Here is a 24,229-nt window from a genome sequence, read left to right as displayed (position 1 = left end):
TAAGCTTCAAGTCAGGGCTTAACTGAAAAGAATGCAGAGCAAACTAGCGATATCACCTCTTGGCCTAGAAAGGGTTAAAGGTTATAGGTATGCTGTATATTTGCAATTCTTTCTCTCATGTGTTGAGCTTTGCATTGATTACCATATTCCAAAATCAACTAATCTTGAAATTAAATAAAATTATGTTACAAAATTAACCTGCTACAATCCAAATTTTTCTTGAAATGAGAAGGCAAGATGTTAAAGATGGTCAGCTATATTGAATTTTCTTCGTGAGTTAGGCATGCTACAAGCTTTTTATAGTTATCTCATTTTGCTTCTGATGGGTAAAGCTTAATAAAATTTATGCTAAGGATTTAACAACTTAATGCTAATGTTATTTTCATGTTGATTAAAATTCTAATTTTTTGTCTCTGTTAGTATACCCTTCTATATTAGCTTTTCATAACTCACAGCAATTAACACAGTGCTGGGCATATTTGCAAAATTATGCATCCAGGTTATTCGGAAGACTAACCTCTCTTGTTTCTCCCTTCTCCCTTTTATTCAAGTTCTAAATGAAATTAGTATTCTGCCACACTAACAATAAATAATTTAGAGTAGATATTCAAACAGATTAGATGGGCTGAGAGTAATATGAAAATTAGCAATTATATTAATGGAAGGAGTAATAAAGGATTAATAATCAATATTGTAAATATGACTTGGTTTTTAAGGGTAAAGGAAGAAAATCAACTTCCCTGGGTGAAGCCCAACCCACTAAGAATTTGGTAAGAGTGATTGTATAGTTTTCTTATCAGCTTTTTACTCAACTTAATTCCTTAATATTTCTCTTTGAATTGTTTCCTTTTATATGCTCGATTTTGAAAATATTCATTATAATGTTGGTAAAAGGAGAAGGGAGTTACCCCTTAGAAATTGGATCCCTTTAAACTGAATTTTTAAAAACCACTATTTTAAAATTAAAGAAGCTAGGGAAAAAGTCAGAGTATTGATTTTTTAAAAAGAAACAAAATTAAAACCTCAGTAGGTAATAGCAAAGGACATGAACAATATAGGAGAAAATAAACTAGACAACAAGATACAATGAAAAAATGTTACTATAGTAAAGAAATACATACTAAAAATGAGAACCCATTTTATACCTATTTTATTAGTATAGACTGTACAGTATATACTGTATATGTATAATAGTATTTGAATATTCTATATTTATATATACTTGCACACATTCTATTAGATTATTACACAAAATTATATTACAATGTAGAAAATATGAATGAAAAAGTCAGAATATTTAATTAAATCTGATTATACATTACAATCATATAAATATTAACTAGGATGAGACATAGAAAAATGAACACACCTGGTTCATGAGAGTGATAGATTCCTTTTTCACACTTCCGTTATTATGTTATTTGACCACTATATATATATATATGGAAATTCCTTATTCCTCTTAGAGAAGCAGTGTGAGTCTGCACACCCTGGGACTCAGGAAACTCTAGGAATTCCACCTGAAGTGGAATAGTTGAAATGAATAACTGAGCAATATAAATAAATACATTGAGGGCCTCTGGCTAAGGGAATTTAGAAAGAAAGTTTAGAAAAAGGAGATAACATCTGTGCTCCCAGGATTACAGAGGCAAAATCACGGTTCTTTGTTTTTTTGTCTTTTTAATGAATGTTCAATCTTGATCTTTGAGAAAAGTCATGAAATATTCACATCTATGTATTTCAAACCTGCTTAGTCACATAAACTTCAATTTGTACTTTTTAAAGATGTCCTAGGACCCTCATTAAAGAGAAGAATATGAGAAATTCTCCTTCATATTTATCTTTGAAATCTGTCCTCTAATCTTTTAACTGGTATGTGTTACTGTTACTAAATATATAGCTAAAAGAGATCTGAATGTGATTAAACTAAAAATAGGACAAACAAGCTTAAGACCCAGTCATTATATTTACTTGATGTGTGACCATGGCGGCTTATTTATCCTGTTTACATCTCGGTTTCCCCAAATGTGAAAGGTGAAATCATCAATTTCATAATTATTAAGTAGATAAAATGAAATAATGTATGTATAGCACTGAGCACAATACCTGACCTAGCAAACACCCAATAATTGGTTGTTATCTAAATGAAGAAATTACTCAACCCTGTACTAATCCACTTCCCAGAGACTCACGGAAATACAACTGAGTATATGTACAGCTACTCTCTTATATGTCTTTTCCGTGTGAGGTATCTCTTTCTCCACTTTCTGTAGGTTGTACAGGTAGCCCTTATTAAGATTTTTGTCAGGGAGTGAAAACTAGCTTATGAGGCAGGCATCTTCCATACTCTAGGGAAGACTAGGGAACAAGCTTTATCAGGTATGTCCTTATTAATCATCTTTGACAAAATAAACGGAATATTTTCAGTATTAATTATTCCTTCCATAAAAACATTTTTTCCATTGTAAAAAACTCAACTGAATAATGTACAAATCTTTCTCACAAAAGTTTAAATAGCACTCTTTATGTCCACTGCTGCAGTGGTGAAAATGACATCCACCTAACATAGCTCTTTAATTAATCCTAAATCTTAAACCGCAACAACCTTGACTTTCCTACACATCAATGATCACAATTATAGTTAGAAACCATAGTTTTAAAAAATATCATTCAAGATTCTTTTTAATTAAACCAAATTTTTAGTATAACTAGCATAATGGATATTAAAGATTAAATATTTTAAAATGTGTATTTTTATAAAAATGTGAACTTAAAAACTTTTTTTATATTATTTCTCTAGGAAGAGAATAAATCTTTAAAGGAACAGAAAAAACAGAATGACCTGTGTTTCCTAAAGATACTACTACAAAAGATAAAAACTTGTTGGAATAAAATTTTGAGGGGCGCTAAAGAACATTGAAAAATACGGAGTGGCAATATAAAAACTTAAGAGCTTTATTTGTATCCTCCAAGAATCTATCTGCTTATGCAATTTTCCAGGGTAAAATGCCTTCTGGAAGTGACTGAATGCATCCTGGTAAAAACGGATTACGGCAATTGAGAAATCCTTACTGTAGTGCTAGAAGATGGACATAAGCAGTGGAAACCAAACGCTGCAATCAACAAACTATTTCACATGCATGAGGACATATATGAATCGGTATTAATTCTGAACTGATTTTTGTAAGACAATCTATGTAAGATATTAGTTGCAATAATACTTTTTAAACCTGTTTAAAATTTTCAGAAGACATATAAATTCTGTGAAATGTATAAAGTTTACAAGGATTAAAAATTAACATTTCATTATTACCAAAATAATTTTATGGCCCACTATGCATCAGCATACTGCAATGAGAGTGGAAATTGTCATCTGTGCTGGAAATGTTTCAGAGTTACAGTGAGATATGCATAAGGCCCATGAGAACAAGAGTCACACAGCTTAAAGAAGCAGTAGCATAAAGGAATCCAAGATAATTGAGAGATGTAATTAAACACGAATGTATAACACAGTGCCTTTAATAAATGATATAACAGATGTTTTAAAATGAAGATAAAGAATAATTTCACAAAATAGAAAGTCATCTGTTCTAAGGATGCTAAACCATAGTACTTAGTTACTTTTGTCATTTATGTGTAATAAAATTTGTCTAAATGAGTTTGCAATTTGGGAACTATATTTTTAAGAGAATAATATATGTTGGGCTTTTAATTAATGGAATGTATATATTTAATTTTGACACTCTATTTGTATATAAAAATATTTTCATACAGTATTACAATTGCTTACTTTGGATAACATTTCTCCTTTGATAATAAATGACCTATGTATTAACACTGTCAGATTCACTTAATGAATCCCAATAGGAGTTTTGTTTGTTTGGTTTTTGGCTGTACCATGCGCTTGCAGGATCTTAGGTCCCCAAGTAGGGATCGAACCTGGGCCCCCTGCAGTGGAAGTGCAGAGTCCTAACCACTGGACCGCCCAGGAATTCCCCCAACAGAATTTTTTAAGATCAAGATTTTTAATACTGCACCACTATTTGATTTCTTTCACTGAAATATAACCTTTATTCTCTTATTATTGAGAATGTACATGAGACCTGGACCGCCAAACTATACAAGAACAGGAACACTGCTTTACTTCCCATGTTAAATTTTAGTCTTTTTAAAGAAACTTTTGTATATACCAGATGCAGCTTAGAAAGGTTTGCCAACAGTCTTCACTTACTTATAAAGGGAACTGAAAACACTATTCTAGGCAAGCCAAAAGTTCTAAAATAGCCACCACAGCCTCATCACCACCTGGTTAAGAGCTGACTGGCTTTATTTGATCTACTGACGATGCTCAGGTGCCATCCTCAATGTGTGGAGGTAAGACCTTCCTCTCAGTTCGTGTCTGTCTCTCTGCATCTCTTTCTCACTCTCCCCAACCTATACGGAGTTTCTTCCTCACTGGTGCAGGTAGCTGTATAGAATTGTACAGACTGTTGTATAGAATTCACTGATTACCCCATTAATGAGGTGTTGACTCAGCTATGTCTTCTATTTAGTTTTCATTATTAACTCCAGAAAAGGGAGTTTACTAACACTTTGTAGGAGCAAATGATTCTTAGCAAGCTTTTTCTTCAGATGGACTTTTCAAAATAGGCTATTCTTCCTTACACCACTAAACAGGTCAACTATGTGGTACATTTCCACCCTGATGAACTGGTGCTATTGGTAAACCATCAGCTATGAAATGGTGAAATTTTAAATTTCTAAAGGGAAACTTAAAACTGTTCTTTAAGATGTTTCCTTGAAGGCTGTCTGTAACGTTCCCAACAGTGTTGAAAAAATTCTGTGATTGTGGCAAAATAAGGAACAATATTTTTAAATGCTTTATTACAAGTTATTAAAATTTTCTTCCATTTTATTTTAACCTTTGACCTTGATTTTTATCATTTCTTTATGATAGAATTGAATTTTACAGAAAATTCGTACTCAAAAATTTTTATTCAGCATGGTGTGTCAAATGCTTGGAAAAAAATACCCAGGCTTTTATGGTTATATTTCCCTTCTGTGTTTCCTAGCTACTAGCAAGGTAAGTAAAGACAAGGCAGGCTGGTTAATAATGACCTTGGATACTATATTATTTTATTATTTCTATCCCCCTGTTAGACTTGTTTTATCTCAATGAACATTTTCTTTCAAATATGTATGTGGATGCTTTCAATCAGCGTTTTCTAAACTTTGTCTCAAGAAACACTAAAACTTACTGATTATTAAAAATAATGATAATAATAATAAAAACCCCAGAGAGTTCTGAGGTCAGATAATTTTCTCTTGGAGACTCATAATTCATGTAAGTAATTTAAAACTCTGTAAACTCATAAAGCTTTTTTTAAAAAAGTTTAACACTAACATAGCATTTCCACAATTTGACTACAGAACACTTTTATGTAAAAACCATTAACCTATCACACTTTGAGGAATATTGCTTTATACAAAGGAACTCCATTAGAAGTCTTTTAAAATAAGCTTTAAAGGGATCTGCTGAAGGAAGTACTCCTTTCAGGATTAAGATAGTTCTATTACAATTAGAAGCATTTCTTTTCTTTAAGCCATTCTTTCATTGACAGCCAGTTTAAGAAGGACATCTCATCAAATCTACTGTAAATATTTCTCCAGAAACACACATTTCTACTCTACGGTTTGTATAGTACTCTGTCAATGCAATCTTCATACCTTTAGTCATTATGTTCTTACTGCTTAGAAAGTTCTTCCAAATTCTATTCAGATCCTCCTCAAACTTCTAGGGGCATCTTAATTCCTTTCTTCTCAATTGCTGTGACTTCCATGATAGTTGTAGATAAGGGATGAACTTGTTTTATTGTGCTTCGCTTTATTGCACTTCACAGATACTGGGTTTTTTACAAATTGAAAATTTGTGGCAACCCTGTGTCAAACAAGTTTATCTGTACCATTTTTTGCAACAGCATTTGCTCATGTCTCTGGTTACATTTTGGTGAATCTCGCAATATTTCAAACTTTTTTATTATTATTATATGTTATGGTAATCTGTGATTTTTGATGCTACTATTGCAAAAAGATTATGACTCACTGAAAGCTCAGGTGATGCTTAGCATTTTTTAACAATAAAGTATTTAATTAAGGTATGTACATTGCTTTTTCTTTTAGACACAATGCTACTGCACACTTTTTAGACTACAGGATAGTGTCAACATAATTTTTACATGCACCGGGAAACCAAAAACATTCACGTGACTCACTTTATTGCGGTGGTCTGGAACTGAACACGCAGTATCTCAAAAGTCTGCCTCTAACGCTAATGTTTCCTCCTTTAGTTGCCCATAGAACTTAATTGCCTGGATTGTGCATTATTATTTGATCATGTTCCTCTTACTACTTTATCTTAAATACAATTATTATTAATTTTTCTATTCACAGTTGTTTAAAATGTTTTCTCTCCCCTGAAAGAATGTATGACCTTTTGTTTCCTTCAGCACCTAATGGATAAAGCCATGCATATGGTAGTTAATAAAGATGAATTGTAAATTAATTAATAAAACCTATTTAAATAATCCAGAAAATACATTTTTATAATACAGATTACTTAAAGATAGATAAGGCCCTAAAACATAACTAATTTAAATGAACATGACCCCTCAACGTCATCTTCTCACAATCTCAATGGAACTTTCTTTGATTTCTAAACGCTATTAGTTGTGAAACATCTTTCAGTCTTGATTCTGACCTAATAGGAAATCTTACAGAATAAGAGAAACAAACTAGGTAGATACATTGATAATTGCCAATCCCAACAGTTTTTAATGTCTAGATATCAAAATATATGTATTCATCTAGATCCACAAAACTAGTATTTGAGAAAGATGCAAAAATGGTTATTCTCATTTAGGAATAAACTGGGAGTTTGTTTTTCTACCTCTCCTTACAAAATGGTAAGAAAGAAGTACATTTTCCTGTATAAGAAATTTTCTAAGTGGGGGATTGGTTAGTGTTCTTTAAGATACCATCCTAAAGGTGAATTAATTTTCTATCACATTTAAAATGAAGAAAATGTAGACAAGTGGCAATATTCACAATTTAAGTTTAGCTACTGTTGCATGCTGATTTATTCCTTTTCTTTCAAGGCTCATTCTAAGGGTCCCATCCTTTCTGAAGTCTTTTCACACGTTCCCAGGTGGGGTTGACAATTCCTTTGTTTGTGTCTCCACTGCTAAGCTCAGCAAATAACTCAATCACCAGATGCTACCATGTGGAAAGTGGACATGTGTTTGCCAATTTCCATCTTTGATGCTTATCACAAACTTTCTTATGTCTGAAATAATCTGGTTCTAACAGGAGCATTTTACTTAAAAAAAATAATTAAACAGAAGAAAATCTAATAAATTGTCCTGGCAGTGGTCCAAATACTATCACAAATAAAAGGAGCTTAGTTTGCAGGGCATCCAATATGGTGAGATAAAAGCCTTCTAGTAGAACCAGAAAGATCTGACAGAAAAGTACAAAACAACAGTTATTTACTCTGTCATCTCCTTGCCTCCTTCCCAACAGAAAGGAGGAAAGGGATTTGTCTTTTGCTGTGAAAAATCTTAAGTGTGTAGACCAATACATCTTTCTGCTTAGAAAAGAGTTTCACTCAGGGGAAATTACTAGGGTTGGGACTAATATATTCAGAGCCAGTGGGTTTAAAGAAGAAGCTCCAACTTTTAAATACTGACCACTTAACAGGAAGATGCAACACAAATAGATAATTCATTCACTCAACAACTACTTATAAGCACCCATCTCTAATGTGATGGTCCTGATCCTATTGGTACAATAAAGTCTGTGCTTTCATGAAGCATATATTCTAGGAGAGGAAACAGTAAACAATAAATAAACAAAATTACTACAGAAAACAAGTTCTAATGGAAAAGAAAAAAAAACAGACTGGTGAAAAGAGGTAGTATTTTAGGTTAGATAATCAAAGAAGACCCCCTTTTAAGAGAAGACTTTTGAAAATATTTTCTTAGTCTCAAAAATTTTAGCATTTAATACATACTGGCAATGTTTACACATTTAATAAATTTCATTGAAGGATTCAAGTCATTTTGCAACAGAAATCAAAACAGAATGCTTCAACTATAGTACATGATGCTGTCATAGAAATAAATTATGAAATTACCAAATGTTTGACTTTGAAGTAGTCTGCTACCCTAAAGTAGTGATACACAAGCTTTACTTTTTAGTTTGAAATAATTTCAGATGCACAGAAGAGTTACAAAAAGAGTACAGCATGTTCCCATATACCCTTTACCAAGTTTCCTCTAATGCTAATATCTTACAAAACCATAGTACATTTATCCAAACTAAAAAATTAGCATTATTTGTTGTGGGTATGGTTATGCTGTACATTGTAGGATGTTTAGCAGCATCCCTGGCCTCTACTCACTCGACACCAAGAGCATCCTTCTCCAAGTAGTGACAATCAAAAATGTCTCCAGCCATTGCTGAACTGTCCCAGAGAGAGAGTTGAAACTACGGTCCTAAAAGTTTTTAGAGACATATGTTTTACAGTTAGGTCTATAACTAATTTTGAGTTATTTTTTTTATTGGAGTGTAGTTGCTTTACAATATTGTGTTAGTTTCTACTGTACAGCAAAGTGAATCAGCTATATGTAGACATATATCCCCTCTTTTGGATTTCCTTATCATTTAAGTCACCGCAGAGCACTGAGTAGAGTTCCCTGTGCTATATAGTAGGTTCTCATTAGTTATCTATTTTATACATAGTATCTATAGTATATATATGCCAATCCCAATCTCCCAGTTCATCCCACACCCCCTTCCCCCTTGGTATCCATACATTTGTTCTCTACATCTGTGTCTCTATTTCTGCTTTGTAAATAAAATCATCTATACCAAACTTTTCAGATTCCACATATATGCATTAATATACGATATTTGTTTTTCTCTTTCTGACTTACTTCACTCTGTATGAATATAAGGTGTGTATTAAGGTTCATTTTTTTGCATATGGACAATCATTTGCCATTTGTTGAAAAGACTATACATTATCAACTGAATTACTTTTGTGCTTTTGTAAATTTCAGTTGACTGTTTTTGTGTGGATTGAGTTATGGATGCTCTATTCTGTTCCAATGATCTAAATGTCTATCTTTTCTACAAAATCACACTGACTTGATTACTATGGCCTTATAATATCTAGAAATTGGGTTGAATGAGTCCTCCAAGTTTTACTTTTTCAGAATTGTTTTGGCTATTCTAGTTATTTTGCCTCTCCATATACATTTTAGGATCAGGCCGTCAAACCACAAACTCCATTCCCCCCCAAAAAACCCAAAAACTTGCTGGAATTTTGATTGAGATTGCATTGATTCAACTGGGGAGAACTGACATCTATGCTATGTTTATTCTTTGAATTAATAAACACGGTATATATATCCTTAATTTTTGTGTTCTTTCATCAGTGCTTTATAGTTTTCAGCATACACATATACTGTTACATTTATGCATAACTATTTGTGTGTGTATGTGCCTGCATGCTATCGTATTTAAAATTCAAATCCCTATTGTTTATTGCTGCCATATAGGATTAACTGAGTTTTGTATATTGTCCTTGGATCCTATGACCTTGTTAGAACTAAACTTATAAGTTCTAGGTTTTTTGGTAGATTCCTTGAGATTTTCTACATAGAAAATCATGTCATCTGTAAATAGAAGTCATGTGCTCCATGAATGTAGAAACTTCTAAAATCACTTTTTAAATTCTTAATTTACCTTCAACATAACCCCAACCAGCCAAGATTTTGTCAAGCTTTACTTTTTGAGGTATTATGAAAGTAAGAGATACAATGAATTTGCTTTTTTAAACTATACATTACTCCACTATATCATCAGAAAATTTGGATACGCATTTCCCAGAGGTTTGTCTCCCTACTGCCATTGAGAATCTTTGCACCAGATTAATACTAATAAAGAGTTACTAACAAATTTTCTACATAAAACATTTCACTTCAGTTTTCAAATTTGCTAGTTTGAAGACTATTACAAATATAAACAAATACTTGTTTTCTAAACATGTCAGTCATTCCCTGACATATCCACGCCTCCTGTAATGGAGTCTGCACCACCCATGACTTCTGCTAAGTGACTCTGTTCTTAACCACGTGAACTCATGCCTCTATCCCAACTAATGGGAAGAGGGTATAGGGCATCTACTCAAAGTACAACTAATTGATAGACTGGGTAATGATCTGTGATTTATGTCACATAGCTTGAGAAGAGGAACTAGTTCAGGTGCTCTGTTCCAGAAATTTGAGCCACAATCCTAAATAAATTTACCCAAAGTTAAGTCTGAAATAGAATGTTTTAAGGTTTTATTAAGTTGGGCATTGGCAAGCTAAGGAATGGGAGAACAAGAAAAGTACACAGGAGTGAGTGAAGAAGATCGGCAATTAGAGAATGGACAGATGAGCTAAGAGAAGCATAGAGGCTGGCAGATGGACCAATACTTAGAGCTTCCTCAGGACCTAATGACCTTCCAGTTTTAGTCCACATGCATCTTTTAGTAACCCTCACTCCTGCTTTTCAAGGTATCTTAGAAGGATCTCTGTTCCTCACATTTGAAGGTTATGTTGAGATTATTTTACATTGATGAATGAGGAAGAATGAAATATAAGTTTATGAATATTAGGTACTATATTAAGAAGGTAAAATTAATGACTAAACTTTGCCTCCCTAAGTAAGACAAAATAGCTGCGTCAATAACAAATAGGGCTTCATTTCTACTGAATGGAAACCTGTGAAATGATGAAGTAGCTCATTTTCTGTTATACTCAGGTGTGGTTGGAAAGTTTCAGTTTGTTTCAACTCTAAATTGCATCATGTAATTCTTTCACGAAGCTGAGTGTTAAGAGAACTTAATTTGATCGATACACACGGACATTTTAGGATAGAATGGGTGACGACTATTTTCTTTTGCCTTTTATTTCTCATTCATTTAGGGGCCAAAGAACACATATTCAGAGTATATGCTTAAGGCAGATCATGTCACTCCCTATTCCTATCTTATTCTGAGTAAGCCAAAATCATTTTGGTGGCTTCTACAGCATGAACAATCTGGCTACCTTAAATTTCTAATCTTCTGTTCCTTGCTCACACCATTCCATATTTCCAGGGGTCCTACCTCAGAGCCTTTGTTCTTTTTTATCTTCCGCATGAAATACTCTTTTCTCTCTTGTCCACCTGCATGCTTCAAGATATTAAATACTCTTAACAGAAAGCACTTAAAATTAGGGGAAACGATCCAACAAACAATTCAACACAGTAAACAAAAAGGACAAACAGTAAGGGTTCATCCCTCTTGAAGTTGTGCGCTCAAATGTCACTTTGTCATCATCCTTCAACACCCTACTTAAAACTGCCACTCATGTCCACTCTCCCTCCTATCTCATTCTAACCGTTTCTTCCCTGCTTCATTTTTCTCCATAGCACTCATCACATTCTAATACAACATATACTTATTGATTTATCTTCTTTATTTTCAATCTTCCTCCACTAGAATGGAGGAAGGTCAGGGACTTTTGACTGTTTTGTTCACTGCCCCTAGAATAGTGCCTGGCACATAATAGGAATTAAATAATTATTTGAGGAACATATAACATGTACATATATCCAAAATTATATAATAAGTAATTTATATCATTTATTGAAAACCAGTTAAGTGTCAGACCTTGTGGCAAAGATTTTATACACATTACTGCTAATCCTAAAATTAGCCCTGCCAGATGGATATAATTACATTAACTTAAATACATTTCTCAAAATCCAGTTTGTGCGCACGGCGCGCTGCAGGCTGCTGCAACATCCTGCTGGCCTCTGCCGCCGCAGGCTCGCCCCGTATCTGCACCCCTCCCTCCCCCCGGCCTGAGTGAGCGAGAGCCCCCGCATCAGCTGCTCCTTTAACGCCGTCCGTCTGAGTGAAGAACAGACGCCCTCGGCGACCTACACGCAGAGGCAGGGCCAAATACAAAGCTGAGTCCCAGGAGCTGTGCGAACAAAGAAGAGAAAGGGAAATCTCTCCCAGCAGCCTCAGGAAAAGCGAATTAAATCTCCACAATCAACTTGATGTACCCTGCATCTGTGGAATACATGAATAGACAAAGAATCACCCCAAATTAAGGAGGTGGACTTTGAGAGCAAGATTTATTATTTTCTACCCTTTTCCTCTTTTTGTGAGTGTGCATGTGTATGCTTCTGTGTGAGATTTTGTCTGTATAGCTTGCAGCCAGGAGTCAGTGCTGTGCCTCTGACGTGGGAGAGCCAACTTCAGGACACTGGTCCACAAGAGACCTCCCAGCTCCACATAATATCAAATGGCAAAAATCTCTCAGAGATCTCCATCTCAACACCACCACCCAGCTTCTCTCAATGACCAGCAAGTTACAGTGATGGACACCCTATGCCAAACAACTAGCAAGACAGGAACACAACTAGACCCATTAGCAGAGAGGCTGCCTAAAATCATAATAAGTCCATAGACACCCCCAAACACACCACCAGATGTGGACCTGCCCACCAGAAAGACAAGATCCAGCCTCATCCACCAGAACACAGGCACTAGTCCCCACCACCAGGAAGCCTACACAACCCACTGAAACAACTTTTGCCACTGGGGACAGACACCAAAAACAACGGGAACTATGAACCTTCAGCCTGCAAAAAGGAGACCCCAAACACAGTAAGATAAGCAAAACAAGAAGACAGAAAAACACACCGCAGCTGAAGGAGCAAGATAAAAACCCACCAGACCTAACAAATGAAGAGGAAATAGGCAGTCTACTGAAAAAGAATTCAGAATAATGATAGTAAAGATGATCCAAAATCTTGGAAATAGAGAAAATGCAAGAAACATTTAACAAGGACCTAGAAGAACTAAAGATGAAACAAGCAACGATGAACAATACAATAAATGAAATTAAAAATACTCTAGATGGGATCAATAGCAGAATAACCAAGGCAGAAGAACGGATAAGTGACCTGGAAGATAAAATAGTGGAAATAACTACTGCAGAGCAGAATAAAGAAAAAAGAATGAAAAGAACTGAGGACAGTCTCAGAGACCTCTGGGACAACATTAAATGCACCAACATTCAAATTATAGGGGTTCCAGAAGAAGAAGAGAAAAAGAAAGGGACTGAGAAAATATTTGAAGAGATTATAGCTGAAAAGTTCCCTAATATGTGAAAGGAAATAGTTAACCAAGTCCAGGAAGCACAGAGAGTCCCATACAGGATAAATCCAAGGAGAAACAGGCCAAGATACATATTAATCAAACTGTCAAAAATTAAATACAAAGAAAACATATTAAAAGCAGCAAGGGAAAAACAACAAATAACACACAAGGGAATCCCCATAAGGTTAACAGGTAATCTTGCAGCAGAAACTCTGCAAGCCAGAAGGGACTGGCAGGACATATTTAAAGTGATGAAGGAGAAAAAAGAAGATTACTCTACCCAGCAAGGATCTCATTCAGATTTGATGGAGAAATTAAAATCTTTACAGACAAGCAAAAGCTGAGAGAGTTCAGCACCACCAAACCAGCTTTACAACAAATGCTAAAGGAACTTCTCTAGGCAAGAAACACAAGAGAAGGAAAAGACCTACAATAACAAACCCAAAACAATTAAGAAAATGGGAATAGGAACATACGTATCAAAATTACCTTAAATGTAAATGGATTAAATGCTCCCACCAAAAGACAAAGACTGGCTGAATGGATACAAAAAAAAAGACCCATATATATGCTGTCTACAAGAGACCCACTTCAGACCTAAAGACACATACACCCTGAAAGTAAGGGGATGGAAAAACATATTCCATGCAAATGGAAACCAAAAGAAAGCTGGAGTAGCAATTCTCATATCACACAAAATAGACTTTAAAATAAAGACTATTAGAAGAGACAAAGAAGGACACTACATAATGATCAAGGGATCAATCCAAGAAGAAGATATAACAATTACAAATATTTATGCACCCAACACAGGAGCACCTCAATACATAAGGCAAATACTAATAGCCATAAAAGGGGAAATTGACAGTAACACATTCATTGTAGGGGACTTTAACACCCCACTTTCACCAATGGACAGATCATCCAAAATGAAAATAAAAAAGGAAACACAAGCTTTAAATGATACATTAAACAAGATGGACTTAATTGATATTAATAGGACATTCCATCCAAAAACAACAGAATACACATTTTTCTCAAGAGCTCATGGAACATTCTCCAGGATAGATCATATCTTGGGTCACAAATCAAGCCTTGGTAAATTTAAGAAAATTGAAATTGTTTCAAGTATCTTTTCCGACCACAGTGCTATGAGACTAGGTATCAATTACCGGAAAAGATCTGTAAAAAATACAAACACATGGAGGCTAAACAATACACTACTTAATAACAAAGTGATCACTGAAGAAATCAAAGAGAAAATCAAAAAATACCTAGAAACAAATGACAATGGAGACACGACGACCAAAAACCTATGGGGTGCAGCAAAAGCAGTTCTAAGAGGGAAGTTTACAGCAATACAATCCTACCTTAAGAAACAGGAAACATCTCGAATAAACAACCTAACCTTGCACCTAAAGCAATTAGAGAAAGAAAAACAAACAAAAAAAAACAAACCCAAAGTTAGCAGAAGGAAAGAAATCATAAAGATCAGATCAGAAATAAATGAAAAAGAAATGAAGGAAATGATAGCAAAGATCAATAAAACTAAAAGCTGGTTCTTTGAGAAGATAAACAAAAATTGATAAACCATTAGCCAGACCCATCAAGAAAAAAAGGGAGAAGACTCAAATCAATAGAATTAGAAATGAAAAAGGAGAAGTAACAACTGACACTGCAGAAATACAAAAGATCATGAGAGATTACTACAAGCAACTCTATGCCAATAAAATGGACAATGTGGAAGAAATGGACAAATTCTTAGAAAAGCACAACCTGCCAAGACTGAATCAGGAAGAAATAGAAAATATGAACAGACCAATCACAAGCACTGAAATTGAAACTGTGATTAAAAATCTTCCAACAAAGTCCAGGACCAAATGGCTTCACAGCCGAATTCTATCAAACATTTAGAGAAGAGCTAACACCTATCCTTCTCAAACTCTTCCAAAACATAGCAGAGGGAGGAACACTCCCAAATTCCTTCTACGAGGCCACCATCACCCTGATACCAAAACCAGACAAGGATGTCACAAAGAAAGAAAACTACAGGCCAATATCACTGATGAACATAGATGCAAAAATCCTCAACAAAATACTAGCAAACAGAATCCAACAGCACATTAAAAGGATCATACACCATGATCAAGTGAGGTTTATTCCAGGAATGCAAGGATTATTTAATATACAAATATCAATCAATGTGATATACCATATTAACAAATTGAAGGAGAAAAACCATATGATCATCTCAATAGATGCAGAGAAAGCTTTCAACAAAATTCAACACCCATTTATGATAAAAATCCTGCAGAAAGTAGGCATAGAGGGAACTTTCCTCAACATAATAAAGGCCATATATGACAAACCCACAGCCAACATAGTCCTCAATGGTGAAAAACTGAAAGCATTACCACTAAGATCAGGAACAAGACAAGGTTGCCCACTCTCACCACTCTTATTCAACATAGTTTTGGAAGTTTTAGCCACAGCAATCAGAGAAGAAAAGGAAATAAAAGGAATCCAAATCAGAAAAGAAGAAGTAAAGCTGTCACTGTCTGCAGATGACATGATACTATACATAGAGAATCCTAAAGATGCTACCAGAAAACTACTAGAGCTAATCAATGAATTTGGTAAAGTAGCAGGATACAAAATTAATGCACAGAAATCTCTGGCATTCCTATACACTAATGATGAAAAATCTGAAAGTGAAATCAAGAAAACACTCCCATTTACCATTGCAACAAAAAGAATAAAATATTCAGGAATAAATCTACCTAAGGAGACGAAACACCTGTATGCAGAAATAAGACACTGATGAAAGAAATTAAAGATGATACAAACAGATGGAGAGATATACCATGTTCTGGGATTGGAAGAATCAACATTGTGAAAATGACTCTACTACCCAAAGCAATCTACAGATTCAATGCAATCCCTATCAAACTACCACTGGCATTTTTCACAGAACTAGAACTAAAAATTTTACAATTTGTATGGAAACACAAAAGACCCCAAATAGCCAAAGCAATCTTGAGAACGAAAAATGGAGCTGGAGGAATCAGGCTCCCTGACTTCAGACTATACTACAAAGCTACAGTAATCAAGACAGTATGGTACTGGCACAAAAACAGAAAGATAGATCAATGGAACAGGATAGAAAACCCAGAGATAAACCCATGCACATATGGTCACCTTATCTTTGATAAAGGAGGCAGGAATGTACAATGGAGAAAGGACAGCCTCTTCAATAATTGGTGCTGGGAAAACTGGACAGGTACATGTAAAACTATGAGATTAGATCACTCCCTAACACCATACACAAAAATAAGCTCAAAATGGATTAAAGACCTAAATGTAAGGACAGAAACTATCAAACTCTTAGAGGAAAACATAGGCAGAACACTCTATGAATATGTAACATCACAAATACCTAGTAGAAACAAGGAAAATATGATAAGGAATATATTTCAAGCCTATTTGTGCAATCTTTTATATAGCTGGAATCATATTTTACACACATTCCCTATTTTAGGCTATTTGTCCTAATAAAACATAACCTCATCATGCCATTAAAAATTATTTGAAAGTGCTTTATTAACTAATTTTTATTGCTACAAATAGTAGTACTATTAAATGTCTTCTGCATATTTTTCTTTAGATTACTCCTTCAAGAAGAAATACATCTTAAAAATAAAATTACTGGGTTATGAGGCATGTGTATTTTTAAGGCTTTTAAAGTAAATTTAGTCCACTTCTTCAAAAAGTATCATCAACTTATGTCTCCGCCATCAGTAGATAAGGACATTTATCTTAATGCCCCAGACGGTTTTCAGTTTTATTATAATTTAAAATCGCTGATTTGATGAGTAAAAATCAGCATTTCATTGACAAGTATAATCTACTCACCAACACTGGCAGCCTCCTATCCCTGGCCTTATTGTTGCAGATTCAAAACAGGCATAGAAATGGAGCAAAGAGAGGAGAAAAGAAAAAAAAAGGACAGGGGAAAAAAAGGACAGTGAAAGTTAAAGTGAAGAGTTATGTGAGATAAGATTGAACAGCTGGAATTTTCAGTAACTTTTACTCAGTACTGATTTTCCTCAGTCCTCAGGACAGTCCACATAGTTCACATTTTACAGCTCTGACAGACCCCACCACACACATATCCTTCTCCACTGCCACTTGCCTTTTCCCCACTAAAAGGTGGTGCAGCTCTCACTTATATTCTACCAAGTTTTCTCCTAAGCATTGGGACAAGGAAGGAAAAAAAAAGAAAATAGGAAATGGTCAACTGTATGACTTGTGATAAGAAGCTTCAAAACTTAATAAAGCATTTTGTTGGTACTTCTATAAGGAAAAGTTCCATTAAGATGAATCCTTTCACAACACTGTAAATCAACTATACTTCAATTTTTAAAAATCCTTCTTTTTGTCCTAAGTTGTAATTGTCTGTTTATATAACAGCTTTTCCAAATAAATTATCAACTTCAAGACAGGGACTAAATCACATTTTACTTATATCTCTTGATTCCTCGCATTTCATAGATTTAAGAACATGTAAAGCATTTTTTTAACTGTTTGGAAAGTTTTAGCTTTGTGCATCTTACATTAGTTGGTCTAACCACTTATTTAGCTCCTATCTAAATCGATGTCACTTGCGCATGTTAGATATAATGTTAAGACTAGCTGATTGAAGGAAATTAAAAAATCCCCATCTTAAAAGGAGACTGTAACTGTTATACAATTAAGATGAAATGTTAAAGTAATAGTACAAGAATTATTTGGTAATGTGCATAAGTAATATGTTTGAGATACATAATTTTGCTAACAAAATTATGTGAGGTGTTAATATGAAATATTTCTATCAAAAACTGCCAGGCTGGTACCCAAAATGAGCTACACTAGGTTTCTTAAAAACAAACAAACAAAAAACATATGGGATATTAAAATCACGACGAAATAAACAGCAAAAAACTACATCTTATAAATCTCTGTAATTTCACGTTATCAAAAAAATATCATACTTATTGCTGAGCGGCCTTCAAGTAATAACTGGAGGCTGGCAATATAAATTATCCAAAAGCACCCTCTAGTGGCAAAAAAGCAATTCACATATAAAAGCAAAATTGTATAAAAATAATGAATATCATGACAATAATATTTAACTAAAAATTTTCTAAATGAAAATAAAAATGAGTGTGGCTACCATAAACTTTGTTTCAATGATTCTCCACCGCTCTATGCAATAACATAGTCAGTTGAAAAAAATCAACCTATCTTAGTACTAAAATTACACTTACCATTAAAAAACTGAAAATATACTTAGCATATAAAAATACATATATCTGCAATGCTAATAAAGACATAAGAGTTCTGCTGACTTTCTGTAGCTATGTACCTATTCTATTTTTTCATTCCCTAAGCTTCTACTCATGGTAGGAAGTGTCCACCTCTAGACTAAGGAAAATTGAGTGCAAATTAAACATGTCTAATCTGATATTTTCACTAGAGACAGCTCCTGTTTAAAATTTTAAATATGATGATCTAAATCACTAAGTATTCATCACAAATACTTTCTGCCATTCAACTGTATATTACCTAATTAGAAATATCCATAATGTTTCCTATCAACCTTGATTTCCCTAATGTTTTCAACTGCTAAATTTTATTGGCTATGAAGAGAATGTTTCTATGCCTTAAAAATCTTGTGAAGAAACATATTTATAATGCTTTGAAGTTATAAAACATTTCAATTCAATAAAATAGTAATAATTTCTTTAAAAGCTGACAGCACAAAAATACTGCCAAAGAAAACTCTTCTCATTAAAAAGTCTATATTCTGACTTCAAATATTTTCTTTATATTTCAGTACATTCCTATCTTTCTACCTGTTTCTGGATAAAAGATAATAAGACATCAGTGAAAACCAACTAGCATTTTTTTGCTTCATGTCTTTATTGAATAGGTTCAAAAATGAAGACATTATTTGTAATTAAAAAACAGTGAACAAGAGACAACAACAGCCACAATAATCTTACTTTTCCAAGCTAATAACTTTCAGAATATTACATAAGCAATTTTTACATTTTTAATTTATGCTTACAGTCATATTTTTATCCTACCACAATGGAAAATACTTGTGAAAATAAATAAAAATAAAATAAGTGATGCATAGATCAAGGAAAATTTCTTAAAAACTGAACTATTGCACAACAAATCAACATGAGAATAATATATGCAAGTAATATAAAAATGCATTTAAATACATTGCATCATGGTTCATAATTCATAAATATATTTCACCTACTTACTGTTTATAATAATCTCTGGGTTCTGGAATTAGATGATTTCTTACCAACCCATTTCCATGTAGCACATTATAACATTTACTTGCCACAGTAAAATTCAGTGAGAAACAAACATGTGCCACTTTAAGCTCATTCATCTATCCCTTCCTTGGGCAGACAAAAAATGTGATCTTTAAAAATATATTTGAAAGAAGACAGTGCTCAATTCTAGATCAAGACAAGAGTTTGAAGTTCTTCTTCATATGATTTATGATAATTAGAACAGAAGAACAAACTATTGAAATGGAATCCTAATATGTACATTATTCTCCTAAATTTATTACAGCTTATTCTAGTTGATGGAATAAGCTGTAATATTTTTTTTGACTTTTGACCCTTCCTTTTGACCGATATGACTGAGTAAAGGCAACAAGAAAAAAAATTAATAGAAAGGAAAGAAACTATAAGGTAAATAATTCCCATTCCTACTAAGTTATTCCCTGCCCAAATGGAAAAAAAACAAAAACCCAAAACAAAAAAACTAATGAATAAAATTATAAAGTATATGTATAAATAAATTTCAGAGAAAGTTATAAGCCACAAATTTCTACAATGATCCTTACAATTGATCAGAATCATAAATAAGAAGTTAGAAACTACCTATAATAGATATGCTTGTACCTTTATAATAAGATCAAGGCTCTGTTAGGTTTGATTCGACAGAAACTACTACTGAATTACTGAATATGGCTGCACAAGCAATCAAAGATGTCTACTACTAAATACTAAATACACTGAAAGTGACAATGACTAAACGCGGTATTTTAGTCAAAGTTAAAGAGGAATATAATTACATTTTTGTGAATGTTTAATTACATAATAAATCAGCTATCCATTAAAGCAATGCATTTTCAGTGGCTTTTTATTGTGATGTGAATGGTGATTCAGTGCTTAACACTAGAAAGGAAATATGAGTAGGAAAAATTAGATGTTCTCTTAACCTACCCATGACTACATATAACTATACTTCAAGTGACTAAAATTCAAATCCTTTTAAACCTGCATGCCCTGCACTAATGATTAATTATTGAAGTTACTGTCTATTAGGTGAGATGGTTTGTTTTAAAATCCATTAATATGATTTCTTCTAAATCAAGTACATAGATATAAATGCAAGATTTTGCAAGGAGTTTTTTGCATCTATTAAATAATATGCAAACTTTGCAAAAATGAAGTAGCAAATTAAAATTACTGTTCAGACATGAGTTTATGGAAATGAAAGGAAAAAAGTGAAATTTGAAGACAATTAGCAGTAGAAAGAATATATGTTCAACTAATACACAGAGTTAAAAAATCATTCAGCTATAACTAGAATAAGATACATCTGTATTTTCAGCCTTGTATCTCTGAAAAAAAAATTGCATAATTGCATTTTAAAGAATTGAGCAAAGATCTCTAAATTATATAATCAATAATACACCGAGTAAAGGGCAACAGAGACCATAGGGGGTTTTTTCCCCTCTCCTTCTAAAAAATATTTATAAAATTAATAATTAAAGAGCTCTACAGAAAAATGACCTCACATAACTAAGTGTAACTAAAAATGTTCTCTTCAGTTCCAAAATTCCAAGCATCCCATCCTAAATGATACTATCTGAAAATAGGCACCAATAATAAAAATGTTTATTCTGATTTTCTGCTCAAAGTAATGATCATCCTAAAACTTAAAGGGCTAAGCACTAGTGTTTGAGAGTTGGTGGAGGTATGCTTAATGTGCTTTAAGAACAACAGAAAAGTAATACCTAAGTTAATGATTCCACTTGAAATTTTCTGACTGATAAGTGAACATCTCCTTGTATGGCACAGTTCAGGTTGTCAGGTATTTATTATATACAGTATATGTACACACACATATATACACACACACATTACACAGCCAAAGGATTATGCTCCAAAAACTGTTGAAAAAAGTATTATGAATGATTTTAGCACAAGATCACTAGAGGAAGTGCTCTAGATGTCCAAGCAGCAACAGTCATAAAATTCTGGACTTAGCTCTTTTCCTGTTTGGATTCTGTTCACAGAACCATTCTTCGAACGCCACATTCGCAGCAGAACTTTGCCCACTCTACAGGGTATTTAGTCCCACACTCATGGCAGAATTTTGGTAAGTGTCCCACTGAGTTTCCTTCAATGCCTTTAACGTTTCCACCATTAAGTGAAGAGACATAGTCTCCATCTGGCCTGGGGAGGTACAGAAAGAAAGTAGAAACACAAAGTTCATGTCAGTGGTTTTCAATCTGTAAGCCTTGGGAAACAGAACATAATATTAAGTGTAACTAAAAGCTTGCTTAATCTCATTGTTAATATTCTTCTAGTTCAGATTAAACAAAATCCATCGGGTCTTTTTCTAACCACTCCATCATGATCCATTGTTCTATTTGTCTACGCTTGAATCAGTATCACACTAATTACTATAGCTTCATAAATCATTCATGTATTATTCTTTAACTTGTCCTGGCTAATGTTAGGCTTTTGTTCTTTCATATGAAAAGAACTTGTCAGGATTCATAAACTTTGTTTGAAAATGGCACAGAATTTATACACTGATTTAGGAGAGAATAGATAGCTTTATAATATTGAATTTTATATTTTATAAAGAAGGTATATTTCTACTTAGGTTTGAACATCTTTGAAGTTTTGTAATTTTCTCCATCAAAGTTAAACTTCTTGCTTGGTTTTTAAATTGATTCCTAAATACCTTGAGTGAGTGAGAGAGAGAGAGAGAGAGAGAGAAAAAGAGAGAGGGAGAGAGAGAGAGTGTGTGTGTGTGTGTGTGTGTGTGTGTGTGTGTGTGTGTGTGTGTGTTTCTGAAGACTGCATTTTCTGTTTGTTGCCGATAAACAGACTGCAATAACTTTCAATATAATGATAAGAAAACCAGCAAATTTATTAAAAGACTTCATTATTATTTATTAATTTGTCTTTTTTTGGATATTCTATATATAATCATAATATATATATGTAAATATAACAGTTTTGTGTCCTTATTTCCATGTCTTGTAATTTTATTTTTTTTTACTACACTAGCTAGATTAAAATAGAAATTATAGCCGACATTCTTGTGTTTTTTCTGCTTTTACAGAAAATGCTTCTTACATGCCACCACTAAATATGAAGAGTGATGTAGGGTTCTAGTAAATCTAGCGTTCTTGTCAATTTAACGACATTCCCTTCTATTCCCAATTTTCTAAGAGCTTTTTTAAAAAAATCAAAAATAGGTGGTAAATCATATATTATTATTTGACGAATATTTTTTAACCCTTCCATCTATTGATGTGAAAAATTATATTAATAGACTTTCTAATGTTAAATTAATCATTTTCTGTGATGAATCTACAGTGTCATGAATTTCACATCTGTGGCCTGGGTTTGATAAATTTCTTGGAGATTTTTATATGTATTTTCAAGTTTGTAAGTAAGCCTGATCATAATCTTGCATCCTCTCATTAGTCTGGATATCACGGTTTCACTAACCTTTGAAAATAAGTTGAAGAATGTTGTTTTTCACCTCACTCCCCTGGAAAAGTTTGGTAGAACTTACTATATAAAACTATCATGAGCCCATTTTGTGTGTGTGTGTGTGTGTGTGTGTGTGTGTGTGTGTACACCGTATGTGTGTGTACGTGCACTCGTGTAGTGAGGAAGCAAGCATAGTTTAATTACTGATCCAATTTCTTTAATGATTATAGTTTCTAGTTCATTTGAAATAAGTTTTCAAAAGTTATATTTTTCTAGGAAATTGTGCATTTTATCTGTTTCAAGTTACTGGCAAAAAGTTGTTCTTATAATTTTAAATCTCTGCTGCATCTGTGGTTGCATTCCTCTTTTCATTCTGCATATTATTTGTACCGTCTCTCCTTTTTTGTTGATCCATCTTGAGAAGTTTATCATTTTAAATCAACCAACCTTCTCGTTTTGTGAGTCTTCATCATGTGTTATTCATTGACTTATTCATTTAAAAATATTTACTGGGAGCCTAGTTTATGTAAAGTACTCCTCTTGATCCTAGAGTTAAGAGCAGTAACAAAACAGATAAGAATCCCTGTGCCTAGGGAGCTTAGTTTTATGGAGAAGAAACAACATAAATAACATATATAGCATGTCAGCTAGAAAACAATAAAGCAAAGAGGACATGGTACAGGGTGGCAGAGACTGGTCAGAGCCGTTAGGATTGCAGTAGAGGGGATGAAGAATGAAAGAGTTTGGAGCATGTTGTGACAACGAAGTAAATTAGAACAAAGGGCCTGACAAAATTCAACCTGATGACAGCAGGCTGATGAGAATTTGAATTAATTAAAGGTGAAGTACCACACAGAATCCTGAAGCTCCCTCTCTACCTCCTGCCAACAAAGATACAGAAGCCAAGATTCGGATCTACTGGTCTCATCAGGATCTCTTGCAGTTGCTGAGCACCATCTGGGAGGAAGCTCCTATTTGACCACCAGGTTTTTTCCTTAATGCTCTCCATTATAATCTTTTTATTTCATTAATTTCTGTTTTATCTTTATTATTTCATGTACTATTAGTTTAGATTTACTTAGTTACTGATTTCTACACCAGTCTTCCTTGCAAAATTCCTCCTCTTCTGGACACTTTACTCTTTCCCAAG

At 33.6% G+C, this 24,229-nt stretch overlaps 2 protein-coding genes across 5 annotated transcripts in view; one reads left to right on the top strand and one right to left on the bottom strand.

Moving 5' to 3' along the window:
- The window catches only part of IL7 (interleukin 7), a 54,736-nt gene extending 50,901 nt beyond the window's left edge, over positions 1–3,835 (top strand). The window contains exons 5-6 of one of the 3 annotated variants that reach the window (XM_032609925.1): positions 717–770; positions 2,801–3,835. In XM_032609925.1, coding sequence (XP_032465816.1) covers positions 717–770; positions 2,801–2,920 — 174 coding nt within the window. In that variant the 3' untranslated portion in view covers positions 2,921–3,835. The remainder of the gene's footprint in view (positions 1–716; positions 771–2,800) is intronic. The other 2 variants (XM_032609927.1, XM_032609926.1) reach the window with 2 other exon arrangements.
- Positions 3,836–19,206: 15,371 nt separating this feature from the next.
- The window catches only part of ZC2HC1A (zinc finger C2HC-type containing 1A), a 62,420-nt gene continuing 57,397 nt past the window's right edge, over positions 19,207–24,229 (bottom strand). For both annotated transcript variants that reach the window (XM_032610396.1, XM_032610398.1), the window contains one exon: positions 19,207–21,801. In XM_032610396.1, coding sequence (XP_032466287.1) covers positions 21,636–21,801 — 166 coding nt within the window. In that variant the 3' untranslated portion in view covers positions 19,207–21,635. The remainder of the gene's footprint in view (positions 21,802–24,229) is intronic.

Source organism: Phocoena sinus, chromosome 17 (assembly GCF_008692025.1).
Source record: "Phocoena sinus isolate mPhoSin1 chromosome 17, mPhoSin1.pri, whole genome shotgun sequence".
NCBI classification, from domain to species: domain Eukaryota; kingdom Metazoa; phylum Chordata; class Mammalia; order Artiodactyla; family Phocoenidae; genus Phocoena; species Phocoena sinus.
This window is presented reverse-complemented; position numbering and strand designations above follow the sequence as displayed.